At 45.0% G+C, this 26,670-nt stretch overlaps 1 protein-coding gene across 1 annotated transcript in view; it reads right to left on the bottom strand.

Moving 5' to 3' along the window:
• The window catches only part of LOC129188059 (zinc finger protein 1 homolog), a 28,640-nt gene extending 5,563 nt beyond the window's left edge, over window positions 1-23,077 (bottom strand). The window contains exons 1-3 of the mRNA XM_054788052.1: window positions 22,012-23,077; window positions 21,582-21,788; window positions 12,292-15,331 (exon numbers count right to left, since the gene is read on the bottom strand). Coding sequence (XP_054644027.1) covers window positions 13,923-15,331; window positions 21,582-21,788; window positions 22,012-22,249 — 1,854 coding nt within the window. The 5' untranslated portion in view covers window positions 22,250-23,077 and the 3' untranslated portion in view covers window positions 12,292-13,922. Of the gene's footprint in view, window positions 15,332-21,581; window positions 21,789-22,011 lie in introns of the transcript that reaches the window.
• Between the last annotated feature and the right edge of the window lie 3,593 nt (window positions 23,078-26,670).

Consider the following 26,670-nt stretch of genomic DNA (forward strand, 5'->3'; position numbering starts at 1 on the left):
GAACAGAAGAGACATTAATACCAAAAATAAATAAATAAATAAATAAATAAAGTGCTATGAGTGTGTGCGTGTGTTGTGTGTGGCGTGTGTGAGTGCTTCGTTGAGAAGCCTGATGGCCTGTGGGTAAAAGCTGTTTGCCAGCCTTGTGGTCCTGGACTTCAAACTCCTGTAGCGTCTGCCTGACGGTAGGAGTGTGAATAATGAGTGTTGTGGATGTGTGCTGTCCTTGATGAGGTTGTGTGTTCTTCGTAGGACTCTAGTTTTATAAATGTCTTGCAGTGAGGGGAGGGCTGCCCCAACAATGTTCTGTGAGGTCTTGATCACCCGCTGGAGTGCCTTCCTATCACGTGTTGTACAGTTACCGTACCAAACAGTGATGGAGGCGGTAAGGACACTTTCCATAGTGCATCTGTAGAAGCAACTCAGGATTGTGGTGGACATGCCAAATTTCCTCAGTCTTCTCAGGAAGTACAGTCTCCTTTGGGACTTCTTCAGAATTTGTTGGGTGTTGTGAGACCAGGTGAGGTCCTCGCTGATGTGTGTGCCAAGGAACTTGAAGGTTTTCACCCTCTCCACCTCAGTCTCATCAATAAACAGGGGTCTATGCGGCTCCTTTTCCCTTGTTCTTGGGTCGATGATCATCTCTTTAGTCTTATCTGTATTGAGAAGGAGATTGTTATCATGACACCAAGCTATGAGGTCCGCCACCTCTCTTCTGTATGATGTTTCAACACCACCAGTGATCAGGCCGATGACTGTAGTGTCATCCGCAAATTTAATGATGCTAGTGTTGTTCTGGGAGGCCATGCAATCATAGGTGAAGAGCGTGGACTATGGGGTCCCAGTGCTCACAATTCTTGAGCTGGATGTGCGATTGTAGACTCTGACTGACTGGGGCCTGTCTGTGAGAAAGTTAAACACCCAGTTACAGAGGGAGGGTGACAGGCCAAGTGTGAGGAGTAACTGTGAGTTTGTGGGGGCTGACTGTGTTAAATGAAGAGCTATAGCCTATAAATAGCATTCTGACATATGTGTCTTGGCCCTGTAGGTGCGAAAGGGCTGTGTGGATGACAGTGTTGACTGCATCATCCGTGGACCGGTTCTGGCGATATGCAAACTGTAGAGGGTCCACAGTTGCCGGGATGCTCTTTTTGATGTGGGTCATGACTATTCTTTCAAAGCACTTCATAACAATAGGAGTGAGTGCTATAGAGCGATATTCATTCAAGCAGGTCACGTTGCTCTTCTTGGGTATATATATATATATATATATTCGTCCGTCGACGAGGACCATCTAATCATCCTTATAGTTTGGCTTGGTGGGTCTGTAGATGGCTACTCAGGCCAATTCGCGCACTAAATAGTCTCTGGCAGTGTGGACAGGGAATACTGGCAGCTGCTACAGGGTTGGCAGACCTTGCCTTCCTGGCCTGCCTACGTTTTACAGCCAACGCAGTCCTGGTGGCCTCGCATACTATGGCACCCTTGTGAACAGCTGTTTGCCATGCTCCTCTGTCTTGGGCTGTCTGCTCCCATGTGTCGTGGCTAATGTTAAAAGACTTCAGTGCGGCTTTTAGCGTGTCCTTGTAGCGCTTCTTTTGGCCTCCCTGAGAGCGTCTTCCTTCCTGAAGCTCGCCAAACAGAAGTTTCTTTGGAAGTCGCTTGTCCGACATGCGAGCTACATGTCCTGCCCAGCGGAGCTGAGACTGCATCAAGATGGTGTGAATGCTGGGCAGGTTTGCACGAGTGAGGACCTCAGTATCTGAGATCCTGTCTTGCCACTTGATGTGAAGAAGTTTTCCTCTTACTTCAAGGATGCCTCCATCATACATCTATACAAACGCAAAGGAAACCGGCAAGTATGTGACAATCATCGTGGAATCTCCCTGCTGTCCATTGCAGGCAAGATCCTTGCTAGAGTCTTACTTAATCGCCTCACCATACACCTTAAGCAAGGCCTCCTACCAGAGAGTCAGTGTGGCTTTCGGAAAGCACGTGGGACTGTTGACATGGTGTTTGCAGCTAGACAGCTACAAGAGAAGAGTCAGGAACAAAATGCTGACCTCTATTCCACCTACGTCGATCTTACCAAGGCTTTTGACACTATTAGTAGAGAGGGTCTTTGGATAATCATGGCAAAGTATTGATGCCGCAGAAAGTTTATCGCCATCACACGACAGCTTCATGATGGCATGCAGGCAAGAGTTCAGGTCAACGGCGAGACCTCCGATCCATTCCATGTTTCCAACGGTGTGAAACAAGGCTGTGTCCTTGCTCCCACCTTGTTCAGCCTTGTTTTCTCAGCCATGCTGACAGATGCCTTCAGCAATGCAAACATAGGTATCGGCATCAGGTACAGGATTGATGGCTCTCTCTTCAACCTTAGGAGGCTTCAAGCAAAAACTAAAGTATCGACTGACACTATTAATGACTTCCTGTTTGCTGATGACTGTGCCCTTAATGCTGCCATCGAGGTTGACATGCAGCGCAGTGTTGACAAGTTTTCTGAGGCCTGCTCCAACTTCGGCCTTACCATCAGCACAAAGAAGACCGAGGTACTGCATCAACCAGCTCCAGGAAAGCCTTACGTTGAACCTAACATCACGATAAATGGACAACGTCTAAATGTGGTGGACAGGTTCACATACCTCAGCAGCACACTCTCCAGAACCATTGTCATCGACGATGAAGTCAACGCCAGACTTGCTAAGGCAAGCGCAGCCTTTGGCAGACTGTACAAAAACGTGTGGAACAGGAGAGGAATCACGATTATGACCAAGATCAAGGTGTACAGGACCATAGTTCTCAGCACCTTGCTGTATGGCTGTGAAACATGGACAGTATATCAGCGTCATGCCAGGAAACTGAACCACTTCCACACCACCTGTCTCAGAAAACATCTTCTTGGGTATGGGCACTATGGTGGTGGACTTAAAGCAGGTCGGTAAAGATGCTTGTGCAAGCGACAGGTTAAATATGTCAGCAAGCACATCAGCTAGCTCTGATGAGCAAACCCGAAGTGCACGTCCTGAGATGTTGTCCGGGCCTGCTGCTTTTCGTGGGTTTGTTTTGTTCAGAACCCTGCGCACATCAGCTGATGTCACCATGAGAGGTGAGTCCTGTGTGCTCCCCAAGTCCAGCCACCCTCTCTGCTGGTCAGGAATTTGGGTTTCAAAGCGGGCGTAGAACTCATTCAGCTCATCTGGAAGTGTGGTTTGGCTGGACGTGGCTACGCTACTCCGCTGTCAATACTCTGTGATGTGCTGAAGCCCCGCCCACATGCGTCGAGGGTCTGAGATGGAATAGTAGCCCTCCAGCTTCTGTCTGTACTGTCTTTTGGCCCCAATAATACCAAATATGTAATTATTTAACCCTTTTCAATACTACAATACAATAATTGAATGGTGTCACTTTTTATTTATAAAAACACACATAAAATGAGTTATTTTCCATATAATAAATGTAAAGGGCTGGGGATTTTTCTCCAAGCTCAGGCTTTAATATCATCATTGGATTGGTAGTAAAATTGATGGTGATGCTTTGTTATTTATTTTTTTGCAGTGTCAGATTCTTAACCTACTACCTTTAGAGGAGGACAATAAAGTCCAGTTTTAACCTCAATTTTTAATGGCACAGTCATTACACAATATAATCACGTATTTTGGGGTCATATAATCTGTTGTGTTTTCATAGCAGGTTATTTGGAGAGGAGTTTTGTGTCCTCTGAAATCCTCACAGGGTTATACATTTGGCCCCAGTGTTTCTTTGACCAATAAAGACATCTGAAATTAGAATTTTAAGATTTTACATTCAAAAAATAATTCCATAACGAAACTAAAACTGTGTAGGGCTGAGATGTGGGGCGTGTAGAGTCGCTCTTTGCGGGACAAAAACTCACAAACTTGTGCTCTTTCATAGAACATTTACAGTCAACAGCAAAGAACATATAGCAGTCATCACTCCATACACAGGAAGGAAACAGAAATAAGACCCCAACAGTCACCCACACACATAATCCTTAAACCGCACAGGAGGTCGCAAAGGCCTACCAACCTGCGACAGCCTAGGTGGGGTAAACAGTGGAGAGGGGGACTCCCCAGAACCAGAACAGGGTCCCAGACTGTCCCCGTCAGAAAGGCACAAGCCTGCAGGACTACCAGGAGTAGCAAAGGCTTCCGGCAGAGCAGTAGTTAGGGAAAAGGAGAGGGGCTCCCTACTCGGGTCCTCCATGGGAAACACTACCAGCAGGCTGTATCGCCGCAACCTATCATAGTGAACGGTCTGCAGAGGGGGGTCCTCCCCAAATAGGATCCCAATCTGATACGTGACTCCTATCTCATCCCCCTATCCATACGGCGTCCTACCATGTAAGGTCCCTACGAGTGGGGAGCCACTTTACGAGGGCACTCGGTGGGGTCGTTCAACCAGACCAGGTCCCCGACCTCATAAGGGTCGTGCCTTAACTTGGCATCATAAGCCGTCTTTTGCCTCCTGCTTGCCGCCACGTTGTCATCCTTAGCTTGGCTAAAAGCCGTGCGCAACCGCCTGAGGAGAGAACTAACAAAGTCCTCTGGGGACCCTTCAACAGTACTGCCCTGACAGAAACCTGGCTGACCGCTAACATCCCGGACGCAGCGCTCCATATGAGGGCTTCACTTTCCACCGAGCTAACCACATGCGAGACTCCCAGAAGCAGCGCGGCGGAGGTGTCGGTTTCTACATCAACCAGAACTGGTGTACGGATACAAAAACCCTTTCGTCCGGCTGCTCATCCGACCTGGAACACGTCATGGTGAGGTGTATCCTCTTCTACTCTCCAAGGGAAGTCTCCTCCATCATCTTGTGCGCAGCCTACATCCCTCCCAGTGCAGCAGCAGCGTCAGCCCCACAACAACTAGATGACCATGTCCTCACCGCGGAAAACTCCAACCCAGACTCGGTTGTTCTGGGGCTTGGAGACTTCAACCATGTTTCCATGAAGAAAACACTGCCCAGATACAAGCCACAGATTCACATCTCCACCAGGCTGGACAAAACACTCGACCAGTGTTACTCCTCCATACCGGAGGCGTACCAGGCTCTAGCCAGAGCCCTGATTGGTGAGTCTGATCACAACACTATACTCCTCATTCCTAAGTATAGACAGAGACTCAAGACCTCTAAACCAAAAACAATGAGGGTCAAGAGGCGCTCTCCGGAGGCTACAAATATGTTACGGGATTTTGGGTTTTGATACCACTGACTGGACTGTGTTTCCTACTGATTCGAACAATATTGACTCTTTCACTGACTGTGACATGTCTTACATCTGCTTCTGTGAGTCTGTGTGTATCCCATCAAAAACTATTACCATCTATAATAACAACAAACCCTGGTTTAACCGGGAAGTTAAGCGCCTCTGTAAGGAGAAAAATGACGCTTATAAGTGTGGGGACAGAGCAATACAAACTTCTCAAATTCAGCCTACAGAAAGCCATAAACACAGCAAAACACAACCACAGGAACAAACTTGAGAAGAAATAACATGACAACAACATCAAGGAGGTCTGGCGGGGCCTACAGGAAATCACGAACTATAAAATGAATCATCACATCCTGGACTGTGACCCCTTCCTACCAGAGCAGCTTAACGACTTTTAGTGCCGTTTTGATGACACCAGTGCCGAGACCAGAACCCCCCTCACCCGTTAGGTGCGGGGCACACTCAACCTCCCCTCTCCATCTCGGAGCACGATGTGAGCAGACTGCTACAGCATCTAAACACCAACAAGGCAGCTGGTCCTGATGGTGTGACACCAGCTACACTCAGGAACTGTGCTAACGAGCTTACTGCTATTCTCAGCTACATGTTCAACTGGTCTCTTCACAGTGCTACTGTGCTTGCATGTTTTAAATCAGCTACGATCATCCCAGTGCCCAAAAAACCCAACATCACCTGTCTCAACAACTATAGGCCTGTCGCTCTCACCTCCGTTGTCATGAAAGTATTTGAACGTCTCGTCTGCAGGCTCCTGTCACACATCGCATTAGACCCTCACCAATTTGCCTACAGGGCAAACGGGAGTCGATGACGCTGTTTCACTCTGCACTCACTTCATTCTGCAACACCTTGACTGTAAGTCCACCTATGCCCGTGTCCTATTCATTGATTTTAGCTCAGCCTTGAATACCATCCTGCCTATCAGACTGTATAATAATCTCCTGTCCATGGGCGTCAACCCCCCACTCTGTAACTGGCTGCTCAACTTCCTGTCTAACAGAACACAGTGTGTTAAAATCCAAAACAATATTTCATCAACCAAGGTCCTGAACACCGGCGCGCCACAAGGTTGTGTGTTATCACCCCTGTTATTCTCCCTATACACCAACAACTGCATATCCAATTCTCCATCTGTCAAACTCCTAAAATTCGCAGACGACACCACAGTTATAGGCCTCATACGCGACGAGGATGAAACATCATAACGAGGTCAAACACCTAGTACAGTGGTGTGCAGTCAGCAATCTTACACTCAACATATCAAAAACCAAAGAACTCATAGTGGACTTCAGGAAAAAGGCAGGCCAGCACATCCCCATCTGCATGAATGATCAGGTAGTGGAGCGGGTTGACTCCTTTCGTTTTTTAGGCACCACCATCCATCAGTCCCTGTCATTGAACCTTAACACCAGTCTCATCATTTCAAAAGCTCACCAAAGATTACACTTTCTCCGACAGCTGAGGAAATTTGGGGTCAGTCAAACAGGCATGATCCATTTCTACCGCGCCACAATAGAAAGCATGCTCACCTTCTCCATCCTGGTCTGGTATGGCAATACTACCAGCCAAGATAGGCAGCAGCCTCTAAAATCATTGGCCACAATCTTCCCACATTAGCCTCACACTACAACACCAGAATTGCCAGGAAAGCCAAGAACATCACCTCCGACCCCACTCACCCAGCACACCATCTATTCACACTCCTACCATCAGGTAGAAGGTACCAGAGCATCATATGCAAAACCACACGTTCTAGGGACAGCACCTACCCACAAGCCATCCGCCACTTGAATATGCGCTAACACTTACTGGACTCCCCCACCAACCTACAACCTCTTCTGCTTATTTTGCACGCTGTTACTCCAGCAGCCCCGTACAACCATGCACTTTTACCAATGCACTTTTTCAATGTTCGTACGCTGTCATTCCTGTCTTCTATGTACTGTTTTTGATCCCTCCTTAGTTTCGTTTCTCGAGTTGTATTGTCGTGATTGTATTGTCCAACTGTGAGCACACCAAATACATTCCTAGCAACTGTGTAACTATACTGTTGATATGGCTAATGAACTTGAAACTTGAAAACTTGAAAAACTAGCGAGCTGATCTATAAGCGTCCTATTAAACGGCTGCACCATGCCGTCAAAAATCGGATTGTAAGGTGTGGTACACATTTTCTTCACCCCCAACATCTCACATAACTGTCTCACTACATCGGACTCAAATTGTCTCCTCATACAGTATCAGTGTGTAGCATCTCCATCACTCCATGTTCCAGAACATAGTTCAGGGATGGTCAGGGATGGCATACAGGTTGACAAACTTAGTAAAATAGTCCTCAACAATCAAAACATACCGATTGCCTCTAGAAGTAACGGGCAACTTAAGTACAAGTAGGTCTGTATATCCGCTGCGACACGTTGAAAAGGTCTCACCATCTGAGAAGTCCTCACGGGGGCTTGCTGACGCGGGACAGGGGACTTTCTCCGTTGACAGGCGTAGCATTGGTCACACCAGCTTCTGATGTCACCGTACATAGTAGGCCAACAGCATTTATCGCTGGCGCGCGCCAAAACCCGTTCATAAGCAAGATGAGCCGTCATGCAGGTGTCGTGGGACCAAAACAGCCTGTGCTTTTTGCTCAGTCCATCCACAGTCCATCCAGAACAAACAGCCAGTGAAACTCATTTCAGAGCCTCTTAAAGCCCCGGCTAGAGTTCCTTAACCCCCGTCGAGGGGGCCTACGACCCTACTCAAGCCAGGCCTGGCTTGAAGAGGGTCGGAACACACCAACATGTGTCGGGTGATGGCGTTGAAAGTGATGTTTGGTCGTCTCACGGCTGCTATCCAGGCCATTCGGCGTCTCTTTGTTAGCTCACAGATCACAGCTCCTTGGCTTTGCTTCCACGTCGGAAATGAGAAAAATCTCCCCCCATCCTTTTTATTCCCGAAGCGATCGCGTGAACGATTGTGGCAGTTGATAACACAACACGTTTGCACCATGTTTTCCACTTGTTACAACACAACAACAATGCAAAGGCAGCGTCAGTTATCCACCTGACATCAACAAACTTTTTCGCTGCCATCAAAGCCCACAATGCAGTGCAGTTACGTCATGTCCGCAACGTCACTCTCAAACGCATTCATAGGTTCATATTGTTTCCCCCCCACATCTTCCAATTAACTCCAGTCCTAATCAAAATACCAAATATATAATTCAGAACTATATATTTAAATTGCCATTTTGCCAAACATGTCACTATTCTTCATTTTGAAAAATCTACATAAAAGGAGTTATTTTCCATATAATAATTGTTAGACTGAAGATTATTAAACTGTATGTACTGTTTATTATTAGTAATCAAATAGATTGTGAAGCACAGTTAAAGCTGATACGATATTTTTTTACTTACTACCTTTGCAGTTACAAGACACGAAAGTCCTCTCCCCAAAACTGCTATAAAAACATAACAGATTGATATTTTACCAAGCTTCTGCAGAAAAGTGATATTTTATCTGTCATTTGGGTGCTTCCATGTATTGTCATCCGTATATTTGCCGTTTGGTCACAAAAGGGGTGGACCTGCCTTTAGGCAAACAGGCAATTGCTCTGGGACCCGAGATTTCCAGGGGGCCCCAAACATCTCATAAAAACAGATTATTTTCTTTTCTTCAATTTGAAGTACATATTACAGTTTTAAACTACTGCATGTTGACATTTTTGACCGGCGGCATAACCGTCAGGCTGACGGCGACTATATCGCTCTGCATTATTTATGCAGCATTTATACAGTATACCCAAATGTAATATACTCCATGGACTCTGATGTTTGCAGATGACATTGTTATCTGCAGTGAGAGCAGGGAACAGGTGGAGTAGAAGCTAGAGAGGTGGAGGTTTGCCCTGGAAAGGAGGGGAATGAAGGTTAGCGCAGTAAGACAGAGTACATGTGTGTGAATGAGAGGGACCCAAGTGGAAAGGGAGAAGAGATCCAGAAGGTGGAGGATTTGAAGTACTTAGGGTCAACAGTCCAGAGCGATGGAGAGTGTGGAAAAGAGGTGAAGAAGCGTGTACAGGAAGGATGGTACGGGTGGAGAAAAGTGTCAGGTGTGATGTGTGATGTATGTATTTATGTATGTATGTATGTATGTACTTTATTTATCCCCCAGCGGGGAAATTTACTTGTTACAGCAGCAAGCAAGCAAGACAAGTAAATAGAACAGTGTAAAGAAAGCATAGTGACTACAACATGGCTCAGGTGGTGCAGGTGTTGTAGAGCCTGATAGCGGTCGGTATGAAGGACCTGCGGAACCTCTCCTTCTTACACCGTGGGTGTAACAGTCTGCTGCTGAAGGAGCTGCTAAGGGAACCCACAGTGTCATGTAGCGGGTGAGAGGTGTTGTCCATGATGGATGTCAGCTTAGCCAACATCCTTCTCTCCCCCACTTCCTCCACGGAGTCCAGAGGACCGTCCAGGACAGAGCTCGCTCTCCTGATCAGCCTATTGATCCTGCTCCTGTCCCTGTCCGTGCTGCCCCCTCTCCAGCAGCCCACAGCATAGAAGATGGCTGAGGCCACCACAGAGTCATAAAAGGTCCGTAAAAGAGTCCTGCACACACCAAAGGACCTCAGTCTCCTCAGCAGGTGGAGGCGACTCTGGCCCTTCTTGTAGAGGGCGTGGGTGTTGACGGACCAGTCCAGCTTGTTGTTAAGGTGAACACCCAGGAATTTGTAGCTGTCTACCAACTCTATGTCCGCTCCCTGGATGTTCACCGGTGTGAAGTGAGATGTTTTCCTCTGGAAGTTAATGATCATCTCCTTTGTCTTGCTGGTGTTGAGTTGCAGCTGGTTAAGATCACTCCAGCTGACAAAGTCCCTGATGACCGTATTGTATTCCAGATCATTCCCCTCTGAAACACAACCAATGATGGCTGTGTCATCGGAGAACTTCTGGATGTGACACTGTGTGGAGTTGTGTGTGAAGTCCGAGGTGTAGAGGGTGAAGAGGAAAGGGGAGAGCACCGTACCCTGAGGGGCACCTGTGCTGCAGAGTACCATGTCAGACACACAGTGACGGAGCCTCACATACTGTGGTCTGTTGGTGAGGTAGTCTATAACCCATGCAGTCAGTTGTTGGTCTACTCCCACACTCTCCATCTTCACTCTGAGTAGTGACGGCTGGATGGTGTTAAAGGCACTGGAGAAGTAAAAAAACATGACCCTCACAGCGCTCACGCTGTCCTCCAGGTGTAGCAGTGATCTGTGCAGCAGGTAGATCACTGCGTCGTCCACTCCGATCCGAGGCCGGTAAGCAAACTGCAGGGGGTCCAGCTGAGCGCCCACCAGGGGTCGCAGGTGCTGCAGGATAATCCTCTCCATGGTCTTCATCAGGTGAGAGGTCAAGGCAACAGGCCTGAAGTGGTTAGGCTCTTTGGGATGCGGTGTCTTTGGGATCGGGACCACACAGGAGGTCTTCCACAGGGCCGGGACTTTCTCCAGGCTCAGGCTGAGATTGAACAAGTGCCTGAGAACTCCACAGAGCTGGTCAGCACAGTCCTTGAGGATTCTAGGGCTGATGCCGTCCGGTCCCGGGGCCTTTCTTGCCTTGATCTTCCTCAGCTGACTTCTCACCTGATCATCAGTTATGGAGAGGGGGAGTAGAGGATGGCTGGGATGGGGATGTGGGGGTGAAGAGTGGTGAGTTGGTAGGGGAGGGAGGGAGGGCAGACTCAAATCTGTTAAAAAACAGATTGAGTTCATCTGCCCAGATCTTGTCCCCACTGGCTTGGTCTCTCCCCACTCCTTTACCATGGCCTGTGATGGTCTGCAGGCCTCTCCAGACTTCCCTGGCATTATTCTCCTCCAGCCGCTGCTCCAGTTTCCTCCTGTAGCAGTCCTTCCCCTTCCTGATCTTGTGCCGGACTTCCCGGAGTTGCCGGAGTGATAGAAGAGTTCCAGCTAAAATGAAAGGAAAGGTGTAGAAAACTGTGGTGGTGTTTGGTCTGGAGACAGTGTCCATGAGGAAAAGACAGGAGACAGAGCTGGAGGTAGCAGAGATGAAGATGCTGAGGTTCTCTCTGGGAGTGACCAGGAAGGATAGGATCAGGAATGAGTACATCAGAGGGACAGCACATGTTAGAGGTTTTGGAGATAAAGTCAGAGAGGCCAGACTGAGATGGTTTGGACATGTCCAGAGGAGAGATAGGGAATATATAGGTTGAAGGATGCTGAGTTTGGAACTGCCAGGCAGGAGGCCTAGAGGTAGACCAAAGAGGAGGTTTATGGATGTAGTGAAAGAGGACATGAAGGTAGTTGGTGGGAGAGAAGAGGATGCAGAAGACAGGGTTAGATGGAGGCAACTGATTGGCTGTGGCGACCCCTGAAGGGAAAAGGCCAAAGGAGAAGAAGACGACCCAAATGTAATATACTGCTATATTTGCAGCTATATTTTTTTATATTTATACTTCATTTTTCTTCATTTTAAACAGATACATGGCTAAATCATCCCCAATTCAAGCATTCAGTAGTTTATATGAGACTAGAAAGTTTTGTATGTCTGAGTAGAAAAAGATACACATTAAGTGCATTAAAATGCACACACAAAGATAAACATTTGTCAATTAACTTATGACGACACAAATATGGATATGGATAAATTGGGAGCTATACCATTCTTCACGCAACGATAAAGACAGGGAATCTGGCTACAGGTACAGTTGGTTCTACCTCCCACTGCTACAATAGAGCCTGCTTACATGGTACAATAAAACATGATATGCAATACAGTTCAAAACCTCAAAACCTGCCTCATGATCACCATCTTGTCACTGTTGGAGGTACCAAACGGGGACAGTGCAAACAGGAATGCTTACGTAATGTCAGATAGTCACAATATTTTACACCAGGGGTGTCCAAACCTTTTCCACACAGGGCTGCATACTGACAGTCAAAGAAGTTGGCATGAATGCCTCAACTGCCGTAGAGCTTGTCGGAGATGAAATTCTCTGCAACCTACTAAAGGTCCACTTCAAAAAATTAATTAATCCAATTTCACCTCCCCCTTATGTGTTCGTTACGCGCCAGTTATGAGAAGGAAAGAAGACTCACACACTGGTTTTCGATTTACAAAATGTATTGAAAAATAAATCAGAATAATTTCACATTCTTCAGATATCCGGGCTAGTTGTCCCTCCTAATGTCCTCCTGTGGCTTCCTGACCAGAAGGAGCGAGAGCCAGCCCCGATCGCTAGTCCCCTCTGCCTTTTTATAATTGTTTTCCTCAGACCATCGGCGCCAGTCTTTCCAAAGATGACCTTTCTCCCAGATTCTTTGATGAAGCTTGTGTGACGCCAGCAGGTGATGGTCGGAACCTTCGCTGGCTCTATAACACTTTTCGTGCACAAACAGCACATACTTCTCGCCATCGATCTCAAGGTTCAGACTCTGTTTTTGTGCCCTTAATGAGCTGCTGATACGGAATGGCCTTTGCTGATTGTACACTATGTGTAAGTTCGCACTATTGTTGTTTGACCTTTGACATGCTTCTAACAGTTCATCTACTCAGCTAATAAAGCCCTATTTCTGTAAACTACTTGTAATCACTAACTCAGTTAATAGATGAATTGTTAAAACAGTTATATTCCTACTGGGCTTATATTAAGGCACTCAGCTAATAATTCAATCAATCAACATCAATGCCAACAGTTATTCTAAAATCTACTTTGTAATCAATATTGACTCACTCAGCTAACAAGTTAATGAAACAATATTATCCTACAAGCTGTAACAACATATCCATATGAAACCCAGTAAGCATCATCTTCCTGTGAGTGAAAAAGTTATTCAGTAGTTTGATTATCGCATCGATAGCACGTATTGATGACAAACTCACTGGCTAGAAGTTGGCATGAATGTCTCAACGGGCGTAGAGCTGTAACACCACATTTGTTTACACAAGTGGAGAGAAACGTTTCTGGAAAAGTTTAAAAGGGAGAGTTCGGATTTTTTTGACATGACGTTTTTAATTTGGAGCCGGCAGGCAGAGAGATAGAACTTTTGGTATACTGTACTGATCTTTTGGTATTGATGCGATACCAAGTCAATATCGCTGATATTGATACCGAACATTTGAAATTGTTCAAATTTAACAATTTAGTCACTTTGCCTTTAATTTGTTGATCATGATTAGAATCAAAATAAAACACCTGACAATTTTTTTTACCAAAACATTTATTTGGGATCATAAATGTGATGTTTGTAAGTCAATATGGAATACAATATGTAAATAAACATATACTACACCAACACCAGACAATGTAACAATATCTACAAAATAACCTCATTATTTCCTTTTATTACATACAATCGTTTGAGCAAAATTAAATCAAATCATGTACTCTGTGACGGGTGACTTGAGTGACCAATTCTTCTTCAGTGAGTGATTCATAAGAACTCAAATCAGAAAAAGGAATCAAATCACTACTGTCCAAACCGAATCTTGACGTAACTGAACAAGAAGTGACTTAATCAGTTATAGCATTTAGTGATTACGGCATACAGTCAAATAACATACCTTTAACCACAGTTGATCAGTGACTGCATGTGTCTATTCAAAGAGGACTTCTGAGGAAATGTGTCACCATAATTTGAGCAATTCAAATGTTTTTATCCGGTGTGTGTTCTCATGTGTGATAACATATTTACCTTCTGAGTGAAGCTTTTACCACAGTCTGAGCAACTAAACGGTTTCTCTCCTGTGTGCGTTCTCATGTGTAGTAACATACTTTCCTTTTGGGTGAAGCTTTTGCCACAGTTTGAGCAACGAAAAGGTTTTTCTCCTGTGTGCGTTCTCATGTGTTTTACCATATTTGCTTTGAGAGCGAAGCTTTTACCACAGTCTGGGCAACTAAAAGGTTTCTCCCCTGTGTGCGTTCTCATGTGTAATACCATATTTGCCTTTTGAGTGAAGCTTTTACCACAGTCTGAGCATCTAAAACGTTTTTCTCCCGTGTGTGTTCTCATGTGTGATACCATATTTACTTTGTGAGTGAAGCTTTTACCACAGTCTGAGCATATAAAACGTTTTTCTCCTGTGTGTGTTCTCTTGTGTGACACCATACTTCTCTTTTGAGTGAAGCTTTTGCCACACTGTGAGCAACTAAAAGGTTTTTCTCCTGTGTGTGTTCTCATATGTGACACCATAGTTGCCTTTTGAGTGAAGCGCTTACCACAGTCTGAGCATATAAAACGTTTTTCTCCCGTGTGTGTTCGCATGTGTAATGCCATACTTGACTTTTGAGTGAAGCCTTTACCACAGTGTGAGCAACTAAAAGGTCTCTCTCCTGTGTGCGTTCTCATGTGTGATACCATATGCGCCTTTTGAGTGAAGCTTTTACCACAGGCTGAGCAACTAAAATGTTTTTCTCCTGTGTGCATTCTCGTGTGTCGAGTCCAAGAACTCTTACAAGAAAATCTTTTATCACAAACTGTGCACTTAAAAGTTTTTTTATCCGTCTTCTTTTTAGAGAATTCAGAGTGTTTGCTGTCAGTGTGAGTCGTCATATCACCTTCACAGTCTGTATCGCTGCTCAAAGATTCTTGGTTGTAGTCACTGTCTTCATCTTCAGGAGAGTGAGACGTTATGTCGTCACTATCTGACAGTGGAGCTAAGAGGTTGTCTGCTTGTGATCCTCCACAGTGGTCTCCATCAGCTTCTGTTGTCATGTGTTGTGTTGAGCTGCTGCTTGAAGGCTCCGCCTCTCTCTTCTCCTCACTTGGACTATGATGAAGCTGTGGTTTGTCTTCATGGTCTTCGGTCTTCACAGACACACCAGTCAGTGGCAACCTGGACCCAAGAAGACGCTCTCCCTCCTGAGTGATCAAGAGTTCTTCTTCTTCCTCTTTAACAAAGGGTGGCTGCGGCTCCTCCTCTTCCTCTTTAATGTGGGTGGGCTCTAGCTCCCCTTCTTTATCTTCAGTGTAAGGAGGCTGTGGCTCCTCCTGCGCCCAAGTGGAGCCCCCCGCCATTGGCTGTGGGGGACATTCTTCTTGATGACCAATCAGCTTCTGGATGTCTGCAAGACACAACAGGAATTGCTGTAGAAGCTTATTGTGTCCTATAAAAATGTAAAAATGTATTTTTTTAATAGTAAAAGCTCAGTTTTGAGAATTCCACAGTCAGGAGATCTGGAAAATCAAATTTCGAATCTCCGTTGAACATCTCTGTGTGGAGTTTTCTCCGGGTACTCTGGCTTCCTCCCACGTTGCAAAAAATATGCATGTACAGTGTTAAATCGCGGTTCACCTTTTTTTAGTGCAATTTGAGTGCTTTTTTTTTGTTTTAACAGCGTATGAATGCTTTTACAGGCCGAGCCTGGTCCTTTAAGATTCAAGAGATTCAAGAGAGTTTTATTGTCATGTGCATGGTAAAACAGCAGTTATACCATGCAATGAAAATCTTATTCTGTTCATTCTCCCAAGAAAAGAAAGAAAACACAAGAAAGAATAAGAACATAAGAAACATATATACCAATAAATTAAGCAACAACAACAGAAGAGACATTAATACAGATAAATAAATAAAGTGCTTTGAGTGTGTGCGTGTGTTGCGTGCGGCGTGTGTGAGTGCTTCGTTGAGAAGCCTGATGGCCTGTGGGTAAAAGCTGTTTGCCAGCCTTGTGGTCCTGGACTTCAAACTCCTGTAGCGTCTGCCTGACGGTAGGAGTGTGAATAATGAGTGTTGTGGATGTGTGCTGTCCTTGATGAGGTTGTGTGTTCTTCGTAGGACTCTAGTTTTATAAATGTCTTGCAGTGAGGGGAGGGCTGCCCCAACAATGTTCTGTGAGGTCTTGATCACCCGCTGGAGTGCCTTCCTATCACGTGTTGTACAGTTACCGTACCAAACAGTGATGGAGGCGGTAAGGACACTTTCCATAGTGCATCTGTAGAAGCAACTCAGGATTGTGGTGGACATGCCAAATTTCCTCAGTCTTCTCAGGAAGTACAGTCTCCTTTGGGACTTCTTCATAATTTGTTGGGTGTTGTGAGACCAGGTGAGGTCCTCGCTGATGTGTGTGCCAAGGAACTTGAAGGTTTTCACCCTCTCCACCTCAGTCTCATCAATAAACAGGGGTCTATGCGGCTCCTTTTCCCTTGTTCTTGGGTCGATGATCATCTCTTTAGTCTTACCTGTATTGAGAAGGAGATTGTTATCACGACACCAAGCTATGAGGTCCGCCACCTCTCTTCTGTATGATGTTTCAACACCACCAGTGATCAGTCCGATGACTGTAGTGTCATCCGCAAATTTAATGATGCTGGTGTTGTTCTGGGAGGCCACGCAATCGTAGGTGAAGAGCGTGTAGAGGAGTGGACTCAGCACACACCCCTGTGGGGTCCCAGTGCTCACAATTCTTGAGCTGGATGTGCGATTGTGGACTCTGACTGACTGGGGCCTGCCTGTTAGAAAGTTAAACACCCAGTTACAGAGGGAGGGTGACAGGCCAAGTGTGAGGAGCTTATTTGTGAGTTTGTGGGGGCTGACTGTATTAAAAGCAGAGCTATAGTCTATAAATAGCATTCTGACATATGTGTCCTGGTCCTGTAGGTGAGAAAGGGCTGTGTGGATGGCAGTGTTGACTGCATCATCCGTGGACCGGTTCTGGCGATATGCAAACTGTAGAAGGTCCACAGTTGCCGCCGGGATGCTCTTTTTGATGTGGGTCATGACTATTCTTTCAAAGCACTTCATAACAATAGGAGTGAGTGCTATAGGGCGATAGTCATTCAAGCAGGTCACGTTGCTCTTCTTGGGTACGGGCACTATGGTGGTGGACTTAAAGCAGGTCGGTACAGATGCTTGTGCAAGCGACAGGTTAAATATGTCAGCAAGCACATCAGCTAGCTCTGATGAGCAAACCCGAAGTGCACGTCCTGAGATGTTGTCTGGGCCTGCTGCTTTTCGTGGGTTTGTTTTGTTCAGAACCCTGCGCACATCATGATGTCACCATGAGAGGTGAGTCCTGTGTGCTCCCCAAGTCCAGCCACCCTCTCTGCTCATCAGGAGTTTGGGTGTCAAAGCGGGCATAGAACTCGTTCAGCTCATCTGGAAGTGTGGTTTGGCTGGACGTGGCTACGCTACTCCGCTGTCGATAGTCTGTGATGTGCTGGAGCCCCGCCCACATGCGCCGAGGGTCTGAGGTGGAATAGTAGCCCTCCAGCTTCTGTCTGTACTGTCTTTTGGCCTCTCGTATGGACCTCCTCAGGTCATATCTGGCCTTTTTGTAGTCATCAGCGGTGCCCATGACAAATGCAGTCGAACGAGCACGTAGCTTAGCCCTTACATCACAGTTCATCCACTGTTTTTGGTTAGGGTATTTTCTGTAATACTTGGTGGTGCTAACAGTCTCTATGCATGTGCTAATGTATAGAGACTGTATAGAGACTAAGAAGACTAAGAAGACTAAGAAGAACTGCATTGCGGGAAGTTGAGCTGTAGTTCTCTGTTTTAGCACAAGGTGGCTGTCTCCCTCTCTTCTCCCTCGTCTGTCTGCACTGCCAATTGTCTTCTGCGTCCTGATTGACAATCAATCAATCTCCTTCGTGCCGTCGACGGTCATGGCCAGCAAACTAGCAAAACGTGTGAGCTGCTTGCTAACCACCAATAAACAATAGAAGAAGAAGCAGCTAACCGTGTGACTCTGAATGCTGTATGTTTGCAAGTTTTCTCCTTGACAAAATCCACAATGTCGACAAAACTTTCTGCACCCGAAAGGCAGAGGAATACAACCATTGTGCAAAAAGTTGGACTTCTGGACACGCTGAAGGAAGGCAGACGTCGTGGCTGTACGGAATAAATGAATCTTCGGTTCAAGGAGGAGGAAAATACGACGACAGGAGCAATGTTTTAACAACGATACAAAAATGCTTTGGCGGAGTGGCACCAGAACACAGAGGCACGGTCAGAGGAGTGAAATACGAGTGAGCCACTTAATCATTTCTTGTGTCCAACATAGTCAGTTTATCATTAAAATTCAAACGAAATTTGAACTTTGAGAGTGTTTAAACGAGTGAGAAATAGATAAAATGTTAATGCCTGTCTGAGAAAAGTGTATAAAATGTATGGCGAGGGCTTTTACAGCCTTAAAACATATAGAATAGTTGTAAAAAAAAGAAAATAAAATACAGTTGGCTACTTCGCGAATTTCACTTAATGCGGGCTATTTTGGGAACCTATGCCCCGCAATAATCGAGGGAACACTGTAATTGGAGAATCTAAATTGTCCATAGGTATGAATGTGAGGGTGAATGGTAGTTTGCCCAAAGTCCCACAACAAGCGGCATGGAAAATGAATGAATGAATGAATGAATAGCAATAAACTTGACTTGACCAGTTATTTAACATCACAATACTTGTACAAGTAGAAATGAAGATTTTCTCATTCAATTAAACAAAGGTTTACATTGCGATGTGAGCAAGTGTAGAGTGCGTGATGGCGCCGCTGTGTGTGGTCCGCCAAGCACCCCTCCTGGCTTTGCGCTTGCTACTTTTGATTTTGGTATTTGTCATTCCTACGGTGTCACCTTTACAGTTTTATGATGGCTTTACATGACTAAATATCCACCACACATTGCTTAATCTGCCTGGTTTGGCTACAGTGACCGCTCAAAGACACTGCCATCTTTCCTGGAATCTACGTTTCTGCAGTGTTCTGTTCCAGCTTTGCCTCGCATTAAGCGTCGCCGGCGGCGAGGAAAGAGAGGCAGTGTCCACTTCAGACTTAACTCCTACCTGGCAACTCTTTGTGGATGTGATCTTTACACTCCATCGGCCACTGTCACCACTGGCTTAGCCGGATTACTCCTGACGCCGGCTGCTCACTTCCGCATAGACGACGTGCCAGCACCAGAGGACAGGCTGCGTCACGGCAAATCTCCGCCCGCTCGGTCGTTCCACCCAGCAGACTGAGACCTTGACCACCGTTCAGACTGTGCTGGTAAATGCCAGCTCTCTCTCAAATAAGACTTTTATTTGAAATGATTTTATCCGTGCGATGATCTGGAATGTCTTCTGCTGACGGAGACCTGGGTTAAACTTGGGGACAACATTGCCTTCACAGAACTCCTCCCCGGTTACTCTTTCTTCAGTACTCCACGAGCTTCTGGTCGTGGTGGTGGTTTGGCTACTATTTTTAAACGTACTTTTAGCTGTGGTTTAATCACAGTTAACGACTACACTCATTTGAACTTCAACTCTTTGTTATTGGCTTTGCCTCTCCTGTGTTGTGTGCTGTAGTTTACCAGCCTCCAAAATACAGTAAGGATTTTATTCCTCAGACTTTTTTTTTTTAATCATTGTGCCTGAACGTTTCCCATGGCCAGGTGGCAGGGGGGCCCCCGGCTTACAGCATGCTTGGGGATATGATGTGCTCTTTTACACATTGGAAAATACTGCAAGAATGCCACTTTTATAGAACCGCCGTCTTTATTTCATAATGTAAGATTCGTGTAACTGTACAAATGTAACCAGTGAATCGTATTGAATGGAATCGTTTGTACGCTGTATCGAATCATTCTGATTTTAAAATATATCGTTTTTTGAATCATATCTTAACCCGTGTATCTGGATGTGTTCAAATGATTTACATCCCTACTTATTATAGAAGAAAAGTCTTTCTATCTGAAGTTAATTGAGATTAATCATCAGTTAACTATGGACAAAATGTGACTAATTGTTATCAAATATTTTAATGAAGGGTGCTCCGATCAATCGACCACCGATCAGTATCGGACGTTTTGCATATGCCGATACTTGTTTTAAAACGCCTGTCAGCTCCGCCCCCATTGCAGCACCAGCCTATAGCGGCCGTCTCCTGCCCACTTTCCTTCACAAAGCCAAAATCAAACATGTCTGCCGTGTGTTACTTACCTGTTGTTGTGAGAGTGGTATAAGTTTTGCACCCTGCAAAACATGCCACAAAAAATGTCTCCCTGGAGTGGTGCCTCAAAAGCTTCAGTTTGGTGCGGCATTGGGGGGGGCAGGGTGCGGTGAGTTTTCCAAGCTCGCCATGTGATCATTGGTCGGGTGGCGGCTAATGTAGCCCAATGTGTGCGTGGCAGTCGGAGGACTAAGGCAGATAGCCCGAAAAGTGGTTGGATTCATCAGACTGGACGGCCGGCGGCGGTGGTGGAGCAATCCGGGTGTGTGTGCTGTGTGCTCTCGCATTGACATTCTCCTGAAAGAAGGCGTCTGATCCTCTAAGTTTCAGCAATAATTTTGAAAAAGCCAAATATGTTTTTGTCTAAATTTTATGGTTCGCCTTTCATATAACCTGGGGGTCACCAACATGGCACCAGGGAGCCCCCCCAAGACCACATGAGGCGCCTGCAAGCCTGCTTTTCAGTTAATAATGAAAGAACAGTAGAAGGAAATGCACTCTGAAATACAAAATATGAGCTGTGGATACCAGCATTTTGTTCATGTTCTGGTAAAACAAGCATATTCGCTTTGTTTGGGTTGAAATAAGCTATGAAAATAAATGTTACAAAAATGAGCAGGCCATTTTCATTTTGTAAAGGTACCTCTCATAAGAAAGAACCGACCGGGTTGTTTTTCCCCCCAAGAGGAGATCAGGCAGACACACTTTTCTGTATTTTAAATCTTTTTGTGAAAAAAATGTCTGGAAAATGTGACAAGTACAGCATGCCGCACTCCTGCTCACATTGGCAGGCAGTGATGGAAACCAGGAAGTGGCGAAGCCATGTGTATTAGAGACACGCCCTTCCTGAGTGGATCAGTATGTGATTTATGTATTTGTATTTAACTGGCTCGAGCTTGTGTCAATCAAGGGTGCATGGCTGTGAGCTAGTGCACAAGCAGGGCGTGTGATAAGGTTGCCAGGCAACCTGTCTGCTACACTGGCTTCACCCCCACCCTTGCACAGAAAGGCCGCCAAGCAGCCTGTCTGCTCAAAAGTGAAAGCGAAACCAGTGCAACCATAGAATAAATCTACAATACTACTTTAATTCTCTAATTCTAACAACTCGAACAATAGCCAATAGTAAAAATAAAAATGTACACTTTAAAAATGTGATCCGTATCGGCCATTTTCAGTCATGGGTGATCAGTTTCGGCAGCATAAAATCCTGATCAGAGCATCCCTAATTTTAATCCATTCACAGTCCTAATTTGCTTATATACATACACACAGTATATGCAGTATATACAGTATACTGTACATCTGTGCTAGCTCAGTACCCCTTTTTGTACAGCAGAGGGCGCCATTGCACAATCTGTGTTTAAAGCTTAGTGAACATGAAACATACCTTCAACGTGCAACACAACTTGAGTCTTGCAAACATCTTCCAGTTGTTGTCGTAGTCGCTCGTTCTCCTCTCTTGTTGGAGAAAGTTCCTCCTCGTGCAATGTTATCTGTAGTCTGTCGTTATCTGCAGCTTTCACCTCCGTGTGTCCGAGATGTAATGAGGGTGCCCAGTCTGGATGGCTTTCATCCATTTCATTAGCAGGTCTCCCTGAAAAACACACACTCCCCTTATTACTTTTAAAACTGTGTACATTGATCACGGTTCTTTCGTTCATTCTTGAGCTTACAAATCACTCAAAGTCAACAGACAACGTGTTTTATTCCCAAAACACGGTACTTTGTTCGGTGCCCTCAGCTAGCTTGGCTAACGCTAGCGGCCTACTAAATGCTAGGTGTGAAAGAGCAAAACACATGCTTTGATTCAAACTTACCAGTGTGAAAATGCCGTGAACACACCAACATGTGTCGGGTGATGGCGTTGAAAGTGATGTTTGGTCGTCTCACGGCTGCTATCCAGGCCATTCGGCGTCTCTTTGTTAGCTCACAGATCACAGCTCCTTGGCTTTGCTTCCACGTCGGAAATGAGAAAAATCTCCCCCCATCCTTTTTATTCCCGAAGCGATCGCGTGAACGATTGTGGCAGTTGATAACACAACACGTTTGCACCATGTTTTCCACTTGTTACAACACAACAACAAATAAAAACACACAAGGGTATGCAGCCAACGTCAACAAACTTTTCCGTTGCCGTTAAAGCCCACAATGCAATTCGGCTGCGTCACCTTTGCAACGTCACGCTCAAACGCATTCAGATTTTTTCTACTTTTTTCCCCCACATCTCTCAATAAACTTCAGTCCTAATCCAAATACATATTTCAAAAATGGTATTTTAACCATTTAAATTACCATTTTATTAGACAATGTCACTGTTTGTCATTTTGAAAAATTCACATAAACGTTATTTTCCGTATAATAAATCTTAAGAGGCTGGGGGTTATTCAAATATATGTATATATTAGTAGTGAAGAATAGATTGTGAAGCATTGTTACATTTTTCAGCGTCAATTTTTAAAAGCTTACTACCCTTTCAGTTCGATGACAAAAACGTCCTCCCAAAAACTGCTCTACAAACGTAACAGATTAATATTTGTTGTACTTTTTTTGTTTAAATCTTTCAAAAACACCAAATACTTCAATATTTAACCTTTTAAACACCCATTTGATTAAATGGTGTCACTTTTCATTGAGAAAAATACACATAAAATAATTGTTCTGTATAATAAATGTTGAATGTTGTTTTTTTTTTTGCCGTGTCAGATTCTGAATTTAGAGGAGGACGATGACTTCTAACTGGTTGGGGAGCGTGAGGTTGATAGGCGGATCGGTGCAGCGTTTGCTGTAATGCGGTCGCTGTACCAGACCGTCGTGGTGAAGAGAGCTGAGTCGGAAAGCAAAGCTCTCAATTTACTGATCGATCTACAGTATGTTCCCACCCCCACCTATGCTCATGAGCTTTGGGTCATGACTGAAAGAACGAGATGGTGGATACAAGCGGATTAAATGAGTTTCCTCCGTAGGGTGGCTGGACTCGGTCATCCGGGACGAGCTCAGAGTAGAGCCGCTGCTCCTTCACATCGAGAGGAGCCAGTTGAGGTGGCTCGGGCATCTAGCCCGGATGCCTCCCTGGTGAGGTTTTCCGGCCATGCCCAGCCGGGAGAAGGCCCCGGGTCGACCTAGGACACGCTGGAGGGATTATGTCTCACAGCTGGCCTGGGAACGCCTTGGTGTCCTCCGGTGGAGCTGGAGGAGGTGGCCGGGGACAGGGAAGTCTGGGTTTCCCTACTGAGACTGCTGCCCCTGCAACCCGGACCAGCGGAGGAAAATGGAATGGAACTAATATTATTATTATTATTATGGAGGCTGCAGCCGGCAATAGGGTTTTCAATGCTAGTTTCAAATTACAGTAAGTATTCAAGTATCAAATGTATTCCAATAGTTTCTGAAGCAAGTGTCTGTGCTTTCCTGCTTGAATGACTATCACCCTTGGCCTGTCACCCTCCCTCTGTAACTGGGTGTTTAACTTTCTCACAGGCAGACCCCAGTCAGTCAGAGTCCACAATCGCACATCCAGCTCAAGAATTGTGAGCACTGGGACCCCTCAGGGGTGTGTGCTGAGTCCACTCCTCTACACGCTCTTCACCTACGATTGCGTGGCCTCCCAGAACAACACCAGCATCATTAAATTTGCGGATGACACTACAGTCATCGGACTGATCACTGGTGGTGTTGAAACATCATACAGAAGAGAGGTGGCGGACCTCATAGCTTGGTGTCATGATAACAATCTCCTTCTCAATACAGATAAGACTAAAGAGATGATCATCGACCCAAGAACAAGGGAAAAGAAGCCGCATAGACCCCTGTTTATTGATGAGACTGAGGTGGAGAGGGTGAAAACCTTCAAGTTCCTTGGCACACACATCAGCGAGGACCTCACCTGGTCTCACAACACCCAACAAATTCTGAAGAAGTCCCAAAGGAGACTGTACTTCCTGAGAAGACTGAGGAAATTTGGCATGTCCACCACAATCCTGAGTTGCTTCTACAGATGCACTATGGAAAGTGTCCTTACCGCCTCCATCACTGTTTGGTACGGTAACTGTACAACACGTGATAGGAAGGCACTCCAGCGGGTGATCAAGACCTCACAGAACATTGTTGGGGCAGCCCTCCCCTCACTGCAAGACATTTATAAAACTAGAGTCCTACGAAGAACACACAACCTCATCAAGGACAGCACACATCCACAACACTCATTATTCACACTCCTACCGTCAGGCAGACGCTACAGGAGTTTGAAGTCCAGGACCACAAGGCTGGCAAACAGCTTTTACCCACAGGCCATCAGGCTTCTCAACGAAGCACTCGCACACGCCGCACGCAACACACGCATACACTCATAGCACTTTATTTATTTATTTATTTATTTATTTATTTGTATTATTTATCTGTATTAATGTCTCTTCTGTTGTTGTTGCTTAATTTATTGGTATTTATGTTTCTGATGTTCTTATTCTTTCTTGTGTTTTCTTTCTTTTCTTGGGAGAATGAACAGAATAAGATTTTCATTGCATGGTATAACTGCTGTTTTACTATGCACATGACAATAAAACTCTCTTGAATCTTGAATCTTTCGAGTGATATACCGGTCATTACGATGATCATAGAGACCACGTTACAGCAGCTCCAGGACAATAATGCAGAGCAGAGTGGATGGGTAGTCTTTACAGACCAGCGAGCGTATTTGACTGTAGACACAAAAGCAAACGTACTACGAAAGTTACACAGAAAAGTGAAAATTTTTAAATCGGACAATTGGGTGCGGTTTCCAAAATGCATATTTCAATAGTTTCCACATCCGAGAACGGCAAATGCATGCGGCATTTTTGCTCTGAAATTACATGACTTCTAGTCTTTGAGGGTGGGCCGACAAGAACAGACAGAAACTACCCCAAACCCACCTAAACCACGACTCATTAGTTCCTCAGTAACTACTGTATTTATGTGTACCTTATTGTAATGTGAGACCCAATTTTTTTACATGAATGTAATAATATATGGCATAATAATGCGAGAGCACCGTATTAAAAGCAACTTTAATTTCTCAAGAGAATTTAACATTGTAACTGGAATGTCAAGAGCTTTAAAATAAATAAATAAAAAAAAGAAACCCCCCCCAATGAAAATAAAATGGACTTTCAGTCGTGTTTTAGCAAAAAATTGCACTTACGTACATAAAAATCACAACATTTCAGATTTTCAATCCGTGTCACTTTTGTTGTCTGGATATTGACAAACAAAACAACAAAAAACTTGACAAATAACCTGGAAATACTCTGAAGTTTACATTGTGAGCCAATGCAGACGTCAGCTCATTTGCATATCCACTCCCTTCATTGACTTTTAGCAACAGTGTGTGTGGGATATGTTATTTACATAATAATGTAATAATAACAATGTGCTGTAACGTTTTGTCACAAAGTACATATTTTGGATGCAGCAAAATGCGTTTGGTGCATAATGATGGTGTTGTACTTAGGGAATCATGGCCGCTCCACCGTTTTGTATTCTTTTTCTCATTGTCTTTGTCACAAACTTTTGCATGTCACAAAACGACGGTGCGCAAACGGGCTGAAATTGACATCAACAGGCACGAAGGAAGTATTTGATCGTGTAGTGTTGCACATGAAAAACACAGCTAACGAGTGCACCCTTGCTACCGCCCCACCTCTCCCCACTGGGACAAAGAGACTTAATGACTGACAGGAGGGTTCACTCACTCCGTTCATTCCGCTATAGAACCAAAACACCCAGGTTGAGACAGATGCAGAGAGTGAAACCTCTTGTCATCCAGCCCATTTGGTAGAGAAAGAGGAGAAAAACAAACAAATGTCAATAGCCGAGGACAGCAAATCAACTTCATTTTTATCATGCGATTAATTAATTATTGATTATGGTGACAGGCCTAGTTACAGCATTTAGTGATTAGGACATACAGTCAAATGAAATACTCTAATGTGCAGTAGCCCATCAGTGCCTGCATGTGTCTATTCAAGAGGACTTCAGAGGAAATGTGTTACCATCATTTGAGCAACTATAATGTTTGTGTCCTGTATGTTCCCATGTGTTTTACCATTGACTTTGGGTGAAGCATTTACCACAGTCTGAGCAACTAAACAGTTTCTTTTCCTGTGTGTGTTGCCATGTGCTTTACCATACTAACTCTGTGAGTGAAGCTTTGACCACAGTCTGAACAAGTAAAAGGTTTTTCTCCTGTGTGTCTTCTCATGTGTGATACCAAAGTTGTCCTTTCAGAGAAACTTTTAAAACAGTTTGAGCAAGTAAAAGGTTTTTCTCCCGTGTGCGTTCTCATGTGTGATATCATACGTGACTTTTGATTGAAACCTTTACCACAGTCTGAGCAACTAAAAGGTTTTTCTCCTGTGTGGGTTCTTAGGTGTCTTAGCATATTTGCTTTGTGAGTGAAGAGTTTGCCACAGGCTGTGCAACTGAAAGATTTTACTCCTGTG

Source organism: Dunckerocampus dactyliophorus, chromosome 9 (assembly GCF_027744805.1).
Source record: "Dunckerocampus dactyliophorus isolate RoL2022-P2 chromosome 9, RoL_Ddac_1.1, whole genome shotgun sequence".
In the NCBI taxonomy this organism is placed as follows: domain Eukaryota; kingdom Metazoa; phylum Chordata; class Actinopteri; order Syngnathiformes; family Syngnathidae; genus Dunckerocampus; species Dunckerocampus dactyliophorus.